The sequence below is a fragment of the Sus scrofa genome, chromosome 11 (genome assembly GCF_054392235.1).
Source record: "Sus scrofa isolate SSC_HxYL_T2T_F1_AM1 chromosome 11, Sscrofa_HxYL_maternal_Yorkshire_Landrace_v2.0, whole genome shotgun sequence".
Lineage (NCBI taxonomy): Eukaryota > Metazoa > Chordata > Mammalia > Artiodactyla > Suidae > Sus > Sus scrofa.
Genome location: NC_139393.1, coordinates 7,652,024 through 7,666,323, shown reverse-complemented (window position 1 = coordinate 7,666,323; position 14,300 = coordinate 7,652,024). Strand labels below are relative to the sequence as shown.

General features: G+C 40.8%; 1 protein-coding gene across 50 annotated transcripts in view; it reads left to right on the top strand.

The window, feature by feature from the left end:
• KATNAL1 (katanin catalytic subunit A1 like 1) overlaps positions 1-14,300 on the top strand; it is a 66,704-nt gene that overhangs the window by 38,082 nt on the left and 14,322 nt on the right. For all 50 annotated transcript variants that reach the window (XR_014819057.1, XR_014819056.1, XR_014819061.1 and 47 more), the window contains 5 exons: positions 933-1,060; positions 1,455-1,560; positions 6,848-7,006; positions 7,776-7,902; positions 9,650-9,784. Coding sequence is in view for 42 of the 50 variants with exons in the window: in XM_084981357.1 (XP_084837483.1) it covers positions 933-1,060; positions 1,455-1,560; positions 6,848-7,006; positions 7,776-7,902; positions 9,650-9,784 (655 nt within the window). In the remaining 8 variants the exon portion in view is untranslated. The remainder of the gene's footprint in view (positions 1-932; positions 1,061-1,454; positions 1,561-6,847; positions 7,007-7,775; positions 7,903-9,649; positions 9,785-14,300) is intronic.

Here is a 14,300-nt window from a genome sequence, read left to right as displayed (position 1 = left end):
GTTGCCATGCTACCCAGAGATAGTCAAGTCAAGTCACCAGAATATCGTTCGGTCATTTTCCCAGCGGCTCAAAGAACTGGAGCATTTGCCCAGAGAACCATTCAGTCCCCTCTTAACACTTAGGACCCAGTCTGTGGTTTATCTCAGATGGAGTGTGGTAGAAGTTCGTCTTGTTCTCTCTCTTCAGATTGAAGCTCAGGGAATGGGCCATTTTTCCTTTCCTTTTTGGGTTAGACTGTAACCATGGGGCTGAAGCTCTGGGGAGGTATTTGGCTCTATGTGCTGGAGTAGTTGCAGTGGTTGAACTGTCTCTGGGAGCTGAGCACACTTCATTTAAAGCTCTTCAGAGCTGAGTAAATCTTGGCAGAACCCCATGCAAACTACAGCATAGAATTCTCTGTTGAAGACACTGTATTATTAAATACGGAGTTTGGGGTAAAGTATATCGCGTTGTGGTGCTAATGATACTATCCCTTCTGAGTCCCAGTTCCTTGTCTGTAAAAATAAGGTAGTAATACCGACCTGGTAGGGTTGTTACAGAAAATGAGATAATATATGTGAGATCTCTTGCCATACAGTAGGTTCTCAGTGAATTGATTTTTTTTCTTCCTCTGTATGATACTCCTAAGTATTTTCTGGAGGTGGAGGAAATCCACTGCACCCACAGACTTGGAGGTGGCCAGCTCGTTTTAGTCTGCATGCAGCTGTCCTCTCGAGAATGTAAATTTTAAGTGTCTAATAACGTTGGCCAGTTGACCTATTTCTGATGAATTAAGTAGGGGAGGATGGCATTTGGGCTATCAGAAAACACTGTTTTAAAAAATTAACACTAAATCATTTTAAATGGTTACACTGCAATATTTTGAAAGCCTAATGATGTTAATTAAAACTACCTTGTTATTGACCAGTCCTTTTTTTACGCCTGTCCCCAGGGAAGGAAGAACATGCAAGACTGTGCAAGTGATGGTGAAATTCCGAAGTTTGATGGTGCTGCGTATGATAAGGATCTGGTGGAAGCCCTTGAGAGAGACATCGTCTCCAGGAACCCCAGCATTCACTGGTGAGTCTGCGAGTCCTCGAAGTAAAGTAGCGGGGAAAACAAGCTGAAGGTGGGCTTGGTGTGAGTCTTGTCTGGTTTTCCATTCATCTCCTAATTATGACTTCATCCATAATATGAGCGCGTAGGATTGGCAGGACGGTTCTTCGAGAATACAACTTGGACATTTTCATGTTACTTTGATGTTGCCCCAACTGACAAAGGTTGTTAATTGAATAACATGTCCTAATTTATAACTGCATGTGTTTTCTGTGATCACTTTACAGTAAAAGTTAGAATAATGTATTTATGGTAAGAAGAATTTCATAAGTAAAAAAATAAAAGAAGTCGTGTTGATCGTAAATCCGAGGTGTCCGTGTGTAAGCATGCTGAAGGGATGTTTGCTGTTCTTCTGAAGGGATGACATAGCAGATCTGGAGGAAGCTAAGAAGTTGCTGAGGGAAGCTGTGGTTCTTCCCATGTGGATGCCTGACTTTTTCAAAGGGATTAGAAGGCCGTGGAAGGTGAGAATTTTAAAAAATAATATAGGTGTGAACATGCTGCTTGCCTGATAGTGAAAGTCAGCATTGTAGTGTATTTGTGTGTTTCCTAACACAGTCTGTAAAGGTTGGGAGGCTTTGATTACACTTCAGATACCTGGATTTAGATTTGCAGTAGAGACGTGCTGCCTCTCCGTGGCAGGAGAGGGGCCTGGAGTGGCAAAATTCGGGTCCTTGAAGTCACTTCCCTCGGGGGCATTAAGCTAGAGATTAGTTTTAAGAATTTTCTAGATGTCTGTTTGTGTAAATAAGAAGTTAGCTTGCAAATTAAATAGTAATAGTATGTATTCATAGCCTAAGTGCCTGACCAAGTAAATACCTTTTACAAAGCTGGCCTATTTCTCAGTAGTTATTTTGATCACCTTATCTAGGCTTGATGTAATTCTCAGATGTAATCAGAATGTTTCTTTCTAGCTTGTCCTGTGCTTTACAGTTTGAAGCCTGCCCAGGACTAGTTCCTTCTAAGTCCAGTGTTTTCATTTTAGCATATTGAAAAGCTCTCCCAACAGCTTCTGCCTGGAACTTTTTTTTTTTTTTTTTTTGGTCTTTTCAGGGCTGCACACAAGGCATATGGAGGTTCCCAGGCTAGGGGTCGAATCGGAGCTTTCGCCACCAGCCTACACCACAGCCACAGCAACACCAGATACGAGCCGCATCTTCCACCTATACCACAGCTCACGGCAAACACTGGATCCCTAACCCACTGAGCAAGGCCATGGATCACACCTGCGTCCTCATGGATGCTCGTCAGATTCGTTTCCTTTGGACCATGATGGGAAGTCTGCCGGGAACTTTTTTTGGTCTTAGTCATTGGCAGAGTCGATGGTAGACTCTGACTGGCAGAGTGAAATGAAGCTTGGTCTTACTTTGCCCTCCTGAGTTAGCTAGAAAGTTTCTTCTCTTCTCAGTACCGCCTCCTCGTCTGAGATGCCCCGAAGTAGAGAGGAGGAGAAATTGTGTATTTACACAAATGGCTTCCAACACCCATGGCATTTTGATTGCCTTTCAGAACTCAAAAACGTGTATGGACTGTTTGTTATAAATTTACCTCATTTGGGGAACATATTACCATAGATTCCCCCTTTATTACAACTTTGAAAACAGTGTTTAAAAGAAAGAATAAGGTCTTGATAAAATAGGTACTTAAAAGGGTTTTAAAACAGCTGAAACGGTAGGTACAGCCTGGCTCCTCACGACGAGCCCTGTACATTTTGAGCAGGGGTGATTTGCACATGTGGGGAAATGAGCTTGGCAGCAGAGTGGAGATGGCCGTAGGTGGGTATGGATGAGCGGTCTGATCAGGCTCTGTCAGGAGAGTCGAGCCACACGATGAGGACCTGAAGGAAGGCAGTTGTTATTTGGCCTGTGAAAAATGGGCGGGTTTGTGAGAGATGCTTGAAAGGTGTAAGGGATAACATTGTGATGGATGGTTTATAGGGGAGAGAGACTCCCAGGTTCCAAGCTTGAGTTGAAGGAATGTGCGATCTCTCTGATGCCGGCTCCCCAGAATTGGGCCAAACTTCACAGGAGGAGGGCAGTTCTGTGGAAAATCTGCCGGCTGCAAATTGGGGGGTCCCTAGGTCATCCTCCCTTCTGACAGCTGGCTCTAAATTTAGGGGTTCTCACTGCATCCTCAGGTTTGATCATTCTCAAGAACGAGTCACAGAGCTTAGGCTAGCCTTGTACTTCCAATTACAGTTTTGGTTACAGCGAAAGGAGGCAAATCAGAACTAGCCAAAGGAAGGCGTGCATGGGGCGAGATCTGGGGGGTGCTGAGAGCGCCAGGTCAGTTGTCCTCTTCCTTTGGGAGCAGGATGCTTTACCCTCCGAGTGTGTGGAAGTGTGACAGCAGTACGGTGCTGCCAGCAGGGGCACTCACTCAAGCTTCAGTGTCCAGGGTTTTTATTGGGGTTTCATTGCATAGTCACGATTGATGGAATCATTGCCCATGGGTCTCAATCTCCGGTCCCCTTTCTCTTCCTAGAGGGCTGGTTGATATCACATGGCTCAAAGCCCCAACCCACTAATCACATGGTTGGTTTTTCTGGCAAGGCCACCCCCCATGCTGAGTCATCTCACTAGCATAATCTATATAGGGGCCCATCATGAGTCACCTCATTGGCATACAGCTTCAGGGCTCAATGTGAACAACAAAGACACTCATCACTGGGAAATTCCAAGGAGGTAGAGTCTGCCTCCCAGGAACTGGGGAAAGGGCAGGGCAGGGTACAATGAACTGATACTAGAAATTGAAAAAAATCCTCAACATCGCCAATTATGAGAGAAATGCAAATCAAAACTACCATGAGATACCACCTCACACCAATCAGAATGGCCATCATTAATAAGTCCACAAATAACAAGTGCTTTGAGGGGTTGTGGAGAAAAGGGAACCCTCGTGCACTGTTGGTGGGAATGTAAACTGGTGCAGGCACTATGGAGAACAGTTTGGAGGTACCTTAGAAATCTATACATAGAACTTCCATATGACCCCACAATCCCACTCTTGGGCATATAGCCGGACAAGAGTTTCCTTGAAAAACACACATGCACCCGCATGTTCACTGCAGCACTATTCACAATAGCCAACACATGGAAACAACCTAAATGTCCATCAACAGATGATTGGATTAGGAAGATGTGGTATATATACACAATGGAATACTACTCAGCCATAAAAAAGAACGACATAATACCATTTATAGCAACATGGATGGAACTAGAGACTCTCATACTGAGTGAAATGAGTCAGAAAGCGAAAGACAAATACCATATGATATCACTTATAACTGGAATCTAATACACAGCACAAATGAACATTTCCACAGAAAAGAAAATCATGGATCTGGAGAATAGACTTGTGGCCACCTGGGGGGAGAGAGAGGAAGTGGGAGGGATCGGGAGCCTGGGGTTATGGGATACAACTTGGAATGGATTTACAATGAGATCCTGCTGAGTAGCATTGAGAACTATGTCTAAATACTTATATCGCAACAGAACAAAGGGTGGAAAAAAAATGTATTCATGTAAGTGTATCTTGGCCCCCATGCTGTACAGCGGGAAAATAAATAAATTTAAAAAAACAAATTGAGAAGAGGAGCAGGTTTAAATAGAAACAAAACATAATTTAGGTAAAAACTCAGCAGATAGTCGGAAGTAGAGGTCTGGAGCTCAGGATAGAGTTTAAGTTTCAAACTGGGAGGTATAAGCAGTGGTTGATAATGTGAGTATGGAAGAAATTGTTCAAAGAGTGTTATAAAGGGGTTTTCAGAGAGCAGAAGACTTAGGCTTGCTTCGGGACCATAAAGGGCAGCAAGGAGAGGCGACCTGGCCACCCTGGAGATGGTCCTGATGGCAGGAGCATCAGGAAAGCGCGGCGTCCTAGGACCGGCCTAGGGAGAAGGCCTGTCAGGGAGAAGGTACTGGCAGCATCAGAGGTCAGCGAGGAGGAAGCAGCGGTGAGTTGAGAAGTGACCCCTGGGTTCGTGAAGTAGTAGAGACAGAAGTCGAACTGTAGCTTGTGAAGAAGAAATTCGAAGCAGGTTGACTGGGAAGGGAAAAGAAGAGGTAGGCAGTAGCCGGAGGAGCTGTATAGTCAAGTGAAGGGCTTTATTTTTAAAATAAATGGAGCTAGCAGTGGAGGAGCTACAAGAAATAGAGGCGATAATTGATGAAGTAACATCAGGAGGAGGTGAAATTTATAAATGCTATGCTGTGTCTTTGAGCTGAAATCTCTGTACAGATGCCAGCGCTGGAAATGATCTCCTTCGGGTCACGGCCACATCAGTGACACTCCGGGAACGGAGGGGACGTAGAGAGGGGACGTAGAGAGGGAAAAAGGCACTCTGGCTTCGCTAGGCGTATCATTAGTTGTCTTCACGGTTTTCAAACTGTCAATCTCATGCATAGTTAAAGGCTTCTTGGAAGCAACATTTTTTTCTTGTGCAACTAGTGTTTCAAATCCTAGTGATCTCTGGTTGTCCTGGGTATCGAAATTCTATAGCTAGAAAAGGGTTTGGACAGTTTCTGAATTTAGAGTTTATGAAACTTCAGTATACACTTAGTTTTCAAAGTTTAAATCCCCCGAAGCTTATTAAATTAACAAAGGGCTCAGAATTCCTCTTAAGATCAGCTGTTATGCAAAAGAAATGTGTTAACTATGTATCTGAACTCTTATTAAAAAAGTGTTAGAAGAAAGTAAGTGTTTAAAAATTCCTTACTCTTCAAGACGGGAGGGTTGCTGTTCTGGATTAATTCTACTCCTCATTGATTTGTTCTTATGGAATGCTTTTCTGTTTGTTTTCAAGGGTGAGAAGTAACTAAATTTTAGGTTTTAGTCTATATTGAGTGGCTTTTTCATTACTAACAGTATTTTATGTAAACTATTACCGTCCAGCACATTAAACTGATAAAATACTAGCTAATTTGGTTATGTTTGAATTACCACTAGATTTCGGCTACCTTATTAACTGATAAATAGATCTTTATTTCTGATGAAGAGTATATGTTATAAGTGTGTTGAGGAAGATAGGTTTTGTCCCTTAGGAGGGCAAGGGATGTTTAATTCTCCATTTGGTGGAAAATGTCATCCTATTTTCATTGTGGAAACAGACCAGTCACTCTGGTTGTGTTTGTTTGTTTGTTTGTTTTTTGGTCTTTTTACCTTTTCTAGGGCCGTTCCCACGGCATATGGAGGTTTCCAGGCTAGGGGTCTAATTGGAGCTGTAGCCTCTGATCTACACCAGAGCCGCAGCAACTCAGGATTCAAGCCGCGCCTGCAACCTACACCACAGCTCACGGCAACGCCAGATTGTTAACCCACTGGGCAAGGCCAGGGATTGAACCCACAACCTCATGCTTCCTAGTCAAATTCATTAGCCACTGCAGCACAACGAGAACTCCAGACCAGTCACTCTTAAACGGTGCTCAAAACCATACATATTTGTCTTCTGCCAGTTGAGAAAAATCTCGGTAGGTTCTTTCTAAATGTACCAGGAGAGTCCTTGATGTCTAGGCTCTTGGTTAGCCCGTCTCTGAGTACCTCTGCTTTGAGACATTTTGTGAAATCACTCTTCATTTTGGTTTTTTTCTATCCATAAAATGATACTCAGGCCAGATGCACCATGACTTTACTGAGGCAGTTGAGCTTATCTTTTGATGGGGAAAGTTTCATGTCCTGTAATAGTTGAAGATATTTTGTAAGAAAACATTTTAATCTGCCAAACATTTAATACATCTTTTCACATCTCAGGGTGTGCTGATGGTTGGGCCCCCAGGCACTGGTAAGACCATGCTGGCTAAAGCTGTTGCCACTGAGTGTGGCACAACTTTCTTCAACGTCTCCTCTTCTACGCTGACGTCCAAATACAGAGGCGAATCTGAGAAGTTAGTTCGTCTGTTGTTTGAGATGGTGAGTGAGGATGTATTTCGATTCCGACATATTGTTTGTGTAAGCACATGATATGCCTGTAATCCAGATCCGTTCACCTAGGGAGCGTCTTTAGAAAGGGCAAGAGTAGTTGTCGTCCAGTAGTTCTCGACGCACTAATAAGATACGAGGTCCTAGGTTTTATGGTGTAGCTGGGTGTCTCTAAAGTCCCTTCTCTGAGGTAAAAGCCCTTTGCATCCCGTCCAGTGAGGGCAGAAGAGACCTGGCCTCTGTGTGTGTGTGTGTGTGTGTGTGTGTGTGTGTGTGTGTGTGTGTGTGGTGTGACTTAACATTTCTGCATCTCTTAGGAGCTGGTTGAGTAGAGGTATATATTCAGATAGACTTTGAAAATCAGTTAGACATTGATCTATCAAAATTTGTTCCTTTTTCGTAAGGGATTTGTAATAGTTACTTAATGCATATTTGAGGATAGATTGGTGATTTATCTTTGGAAACTTTTTAGTATTATAGAAATTTTTAAACACAAAAGTAGAAAAAATGGTACCATGAATCCCTATGTATCTGTCACCTGATTCCACCAACCATCTAACTGACCTTTTATTTTTGGAATTTTCCTTTTTCTGATATGATTGATTTAACCTCTGTCAGTAGCCAAACGGTGGCATTAAAGTAGTAAGAAATTTCTCGTTTTTTTTAAAACATTGTTTTAGAAGGAAGAAATGGTATTTTTAAAAACATTCAATTATTTGATGAGATCATTAAGTGATGTATTTAAAATATTTTCACCAAGGCTAGATTTTATGCCCCCACCACCATCTTCATTGATGAGATAGATTCTATCTGCAGTCGAAGAGGAACCTCTGATGAACACGAGGCAAGTCGCAGAGTCAAGTCTGAACTACTCATACAGATGGATGGTAATGGATATTTAATTACTGTCTGAAAAATGTTATAGTTCCTTTTCGGATTTTGTATAGATTCATACTTTTGAAATTCTCAGCAAATGGACAAAAAGGCAGCCTGAATTTATTTGTAATCATTTATTCATCCACCCATTTGTTCATTTGTTCATGCAGTCAAAAAATACTTATTGCATACTTGTACCATTTAGGACTCTGAGGTTACAAAGAAAAGGAATGTCTTGGCCTTCAGGGAGCTTACTATTTAGAGCAAAGCTTCTAGAGAGTGACCCAGGATCCCTGGGGCCTTTAAGACTCGTAAAAAAAAGTATGCAATGGCCAAACTCTTGGGCTTGAGGCTCTGGTAGAAGTTATTCAGACACAGAAGAAAAGGCTTTGGGGAGCCATGGGAGGATGAGAGTGCTATTTTTTTAGGGCCCAGAGTTAATTTTTTTTTTAACGCATATATTACCCTGGTAATTGTGTGGTGAACAGGAGGCTATTTAAGCAAACTATGAGAAAACATAAAATGTGTGTATATGTGTGTGTGTATATATATTTATATAAATATATAAGAATGAACCTAACAGTCACTATTAAATATATATACATATACACACACACACACATATATATATATAAATAATCTCCAGAGTGTGTTCTTTTAAACAGCTGTGGTTATCCATCAATCATGGATAGTTACTGAATTCTTAACATATATGTTGTATGCAGTGCCAGGCATCATAAGATGCATGAAATAATGTAGTACCAGGAGTATCTTTTCTCAGTAAATGTATCATTTTTATTTCTGTTAAAGTATGAGAGGAAGAACGTGTTACAATTTGGAAGACAGATATAATCGAAAACACATGAGACATTGAAAAACATCACTGAATACGATTTTAGTCAGCTGAATTTTGTTGCTAGGTGTTGGTGTGACTATTGATTATTTACTTGGCCAGCTTGAGTCTTTATAGTAATGATTGAAATAGGAATTTAGTAATAATTTATGAAAAAATACCATGTTGAATTGGGTTGCTTTAAATCTGCTTATTTGTGTTATGCCAGGCTAGAAACTCCTATTAATAAAGTGTGTGAGGTTTTAACATTTTTTAATGTATATTTTCCAGAGTTTCCATTCTATAAACCTGACATGTTTATTCTAAAATTTTAATTCTGAAAAAGTAGGTTTTGTATTATTATTATTTTGTACTAACAATAGTTGTGTTATTAATAAAAAGAAGTTGTTTTTAATAGGGACTGATGGTTAGGTTCATTCCTAAATTTATTTTCGAGTTCACTTAGAAGTTTGAAGGACAAAATTATTGCAGTAGAATCTGTCTCTCAAAATTATGATTGCAGGCTAGTATCTTAAGTAGATGTGAACCCTATTCTATTCCCTCTTCTAGAGAAAATCAAGTAGAATAACTAGAATTTAAAAATTTTTGAGAAACTTTGTGACTTAAGAAAATAAGAAAGGAGTAAAACAATATAAGCTCCCTCACCTCTTCAGAGGAAATAAAACATTTTCTTACAGAAAAAAAAAATTGGTTTTTCATATTGGATTAGACTATCTGCAATAGTTATGTGGATTCTTCTATCTCCTTTATAGTTATCTGTTGCTTTGTCTGGTTCTGACACCATACAGAGGTCAGAAGGACCGCCTCGTCCCACCAAGCCTGTGGCTGATGCTTAGAAGTGTTAGTTGGATGAAAGGACAAAGGCTTGTAGGACAAATGCTCTCCTTTCGCCCCTTACTCTGTAGGAGTTGGGGGAGCTTTAGAGAATGACGATCCTTCCAAGATGGTCATGGTGCTGGCTGCTACGAACTTCCCATGGGACATTGATGAAGCTTTGCGAAGGAGGTTAGAAAAAAGGATATATATACCTCTCCCAACAGGTACGATGCTGTCCTTTGACTTATTTTGATCTTTCTTTTACTCCCTTTCGTCTTTTTTCTGTTTCTCTAAGTCTTTATTCCACTGGCATTCTGCCTAAAGGAGCTCATAGCCCCAGAAAACAGATTTGTTGTTTATGGAAACAGGCCATAGTACTCTGCCGAAGTTCCTTACATTTCGGAGAAATTCTTCCATTCAGAGCAGTGGTCTTATTAATAAGTTGGTGGGACCTCTAAGTTCTTTTAAAATTTAAGTGATTAGAAATAAAGTTCTCTTGGAATCTTTTTCAAAGTATGCTGCTTTGAAAAATATAATTTCATTCTGGATGAATGTTGAAATTTTCGTAAGTGAATTTTTTCTTTTTATATCGAGGTAGAGTTTACGTATGGTGAGATGTACAAATCTCAAGTGTTTAATTTGATGAGTTTTGGCAGATGATACTCCTGTTTAATCAGTAACCTACTCAAGACGTGGGACATTTCTGTCGCCCCGGAAAGTTTCTCTGTGCCCTTACCAGTTAATTCAAACCCCTAGTAGACATTTACCTTCTGATTTTTATCTCCATAGATTATTTCACCTATGGTTAAACTTTATACAAATGGAATCATAACATATGTACACCTGTGTGTCTGGCTACTCACTCAGCAGTGTTTTGAGATTAATTCATATGGTTACATGTATCAGTAGCTTATTTGTGGTGTGATTACATGGCAATTGATTCTCTTTTTTTTTTTTTTTTTTTTTAAAGTTTATTTATTTATTTTTTTTTGTTGTTGTTGTTGCTATTTCTTGGGCCGCTCCCGCGGCATATGGAGGTTCCCAGGCTAGGGGTTGAATCGGAGCTGTAGCCACCGGCCTACACCAGAGCCACAGCAACGCAGGATCTGAGCCGCGTCTGCAACCTACACCACAGCTCACGGCAACGCCGGATCGTTAACCCACTGAGCAAGGGCAGGGATCGAACTCGCAACCTCATGGTTCCTAGTCGGATTCGTTAACCACTGCGCCACGATGGGAACTCCTGATTCTCTTTTTGATGGACATTCAAGTTATTTCTAGTTTTTGGCTGTTACGGATGAAGCTATAAATATTTGTATAGATCTTTCTATAGAGGGGTGTTTTTAGTTCTTCTGGACTGTGTAGACAAGAAGAGAAGAGGGGCGCCATGGGGTAGGCATGTGTTTGACTTTGCGGTGCCTCAGCTCTTCCTAGGCTGTCGCACCGTCTTAGCCTCTCACACCAGTGGATGAGAATCCCAGTACTTCCACATCCTTGCCGACACTTGGTGTTGCTAGCATTTTGATTTTAGTCATTCTGGTAAGTGTGGAACATCATCTCGTTATGGTTTTAATTTGGATTTCTCCCACCTTTTTGTGGGCCTGTCGGTCGTGGGTGTATCTTCTGGGCAGTGTTGTATCAAATCTTTGGCTCAGATTTTAATTGGTTTATTTGTTTTATTAATATTCTGTAGTTTGTTATCAGATACATGCCTTAGGAATATTTTCTTTCAGTTTGTGGTTTGCCTTTCAGTTTTCTTTATGGTATCTTTTGATGAGCAGACATTTTCATTTTGATTACGTTTTCTTGTCAGGTTTTCCCTTTATGGATAGTGCTTTTTGTATCTTAAGAAATCTTTGCTTACCACAGGGGTCAAAGGTTTTCTCCTATACTGTCTTTTAGAAGTTGTCATTAGATCTGTGATCCATATTGAATTAATTTTGTGTGTATAGGTCAATTAGAGGTTGAGTTTCATTTTTTTCGTATTGAATTCTTGTATCATTTGTTAAAAAGAGTTTCCTTTTTCCACCAAATTACTTTGGCACATTTGCTGAAAATTATTTTGCTACGCATGTATGGATCTATTTTTTTTTTTTTTTTTTTTTTTTTTTTTGGCATGCCTGAGGCATGTAGAAGTTCCTGGGCCAGGGATGAAACGGGTGCCACAGCATGACCTGAGCCGCTGCAGTGATGATGCTGGATCCTTAGCCTGCAAGGCCACCAGCAACACTGTGGGTCTGTTTTTGGTATACTGCTTTATAGTTTTTGTCAACTAATTCTAACATCTGGAATATCTTTCTCTATTTACTACTTAAAATTTTTTTTGTTTATGGGTCATGTTTTTCTGTTTCTTCGTACGTTCAGTGATTTTTAGTGTGTGCTCTACCATTTTAGGGAGTCCCAATTATGTTGTTTTCCTTGAAACCCTGTTGCATTTTGTTCTGGCAGGCATTCCAATTATTGGCAGAACATAAAAAGCCACTTGATAGTTCTTTGCTGTCTGTTGCCTCTTATATTTTGTTTTACTGTTGCTCACCATAAAAAGATAAGTCTGGTACCAGTTTTTTTTGTTGTTTTTGTTTGTTTGTTTGTTTGTTTTTATGATGGCCAGAAGTGGAAGCCTTACCTATAACTTTTGAAACTTAATTATTACAACATACTCCGTACTCACTTTTGCAGCTAGATCTCAAGGGTGTATTTAAGTAACTGGTTGATTTCTAGTTCACAGATTCCATCTTATATTGTCTTTCCTTGCTGCTACTACATATTTTCTTAATTCTAATAATATCGTTACTTAAAAAGAAAAAAATTTCTTAAAACAGGGCTTAATTTACTAATTGACCTTACAAAATAATAAACTTATTTATAAAAGCAATAATGTAAGTGAATCAAGCTTTTCTGAAATATCATGCCTCCCAGAAGCAATTCCTTCGTGTCTGGCTTGCTCTCACATTAGTTGCGTAAAGATTTGAAATTGCTTTATTATCACTTCTGATTTAACAAATTTCAAACTTTTATCTTTCCCTGTTTTTCTCTTCTTCCTTGCTTTCTAGACAAAAATATGTATGATATCTAGTATGTTTATATGAAATATTTATTTTATTGTCATATACAGTGATTATAAATAAATATTAATATTCATGGGAGACATAAAAGCTTTACTACTTGAACTGACATCATTTAAGCTATTGTACTTTGAACTTTTTTTCTCTCTCTTTTTTTTTTTAGGCCCTCACCCGTGGCATATAGAGGTTCCCAGGCTAGGGGTCTAATCGGAGCTACGCTGCTGACCTACACCACAGCCACAGCAACGCCAGATCTGAGCTGCGTCTGTGACCTACACCACAGCTCACGGCAACGCCAGATCCTTGACCCACTGAGCAAAGCCAGGGATCGAACCCGCAAACGTTCCTAGTCGGATTTGTTTGTGCTGCACCACGACGGGAACTCCTGTACTTCGAACTTCACTTTACCATGGTAGAAAAAATAGAATTAGAAAAATAACTGATGGCAGGCATTTTGTAAACTGCTGAGAAAAGCTTACGTTGAGGGGAAAGATAGACTTCATGGTTCAAAGGTAGGAATATAGCTTTCTTTGAAATACTGAAGAACGCAGACCTGGCTGATGAATGGGCGTTCTTCTAAACTTGGCCTTAGGAGCAGGTTGTGTCCGTTGTGGGGAATGACTTCTAGGTGCTTCTCTTTGCTCATGACTAGTCTGAGCATGTGTCCTTCATGACTGTAGAACTGGAGAAGTTACCTTCGCCTAAAGGGCTCCCAGACAAATAATCGTCATTAGAACCCACTCTGTCTTCATCTTTCATCCGCGTTAACTTCTCAGGGGTGTATGTAGTTCTGTGCAGTCTGAAAGACACGTGTTAGGTGCTGTGGGAACGTGAAGATGTACAGTGCTTGTCCGTGGGGAACTCACTGTGTGATTGGAGGAGAGCGCAGGCCCGCCTAGTGCAGGGAAGCAGGGCGGCGTGTGCTGCTAGGGTCTCCCGTGGTACTTCTGGGGTGGGAAGTGAGGAAGAGCAGATTCTGCCTGGGGCGCTTCGGGGAGACCTCCCGGAGGAAGGGGCATTCTCACTGAATTTTCCATCAAGAAGGACAGAAACAAAGGCTTGTGCTTGAGAATGAACAGGCAGCTCTTGTGGCTGCAGCATCTGGTGAGGTCAAAGGCTCTGGAAGGGCAGAACTGCAGAGACCATTTGCAAAGCTGAGCGGCCTGAAAGAATAATTTGGAAATGTAGGGTAAAAATTAATGGAAAGAAAAGTAGATTATATCAAAGTCCAAAAATTGAAGGATGTTTTATGAGCAAAAGCAACCATGAAAAGAAATTTTTAGTTGGACAAGGCAAGCGGTATAAGAATGAAAATAAAGCAAACAAAAAAAGCCACCCCAAAAGGCGTATTATAAATTAATTTACAGTGAAAATGTGAAAGTTTAAGATTGAGAGGCAGTTTGAACTTGATGGTAGAAAAAGTCGGTGCATGGTTCTGCCTGCTCTTTGACATACCATTCCAAACCATCTGACTTTGCTCACAGATCCTCCAGACCAGGCATTTGGATAGGGCAGCACAGGGACGGTTTGTGTCTGTTCCATGATATCTGGGTGCACACCTGGCAGGTTCACCAGCTGAGCATGACCCCACATCAGAGCCCGGTGATCCCTGGCGTGTGGAAGTTCCCAGGCCAGGGATTGGACCTGAGCCACAGCAGTGACCAAACCAAATCCT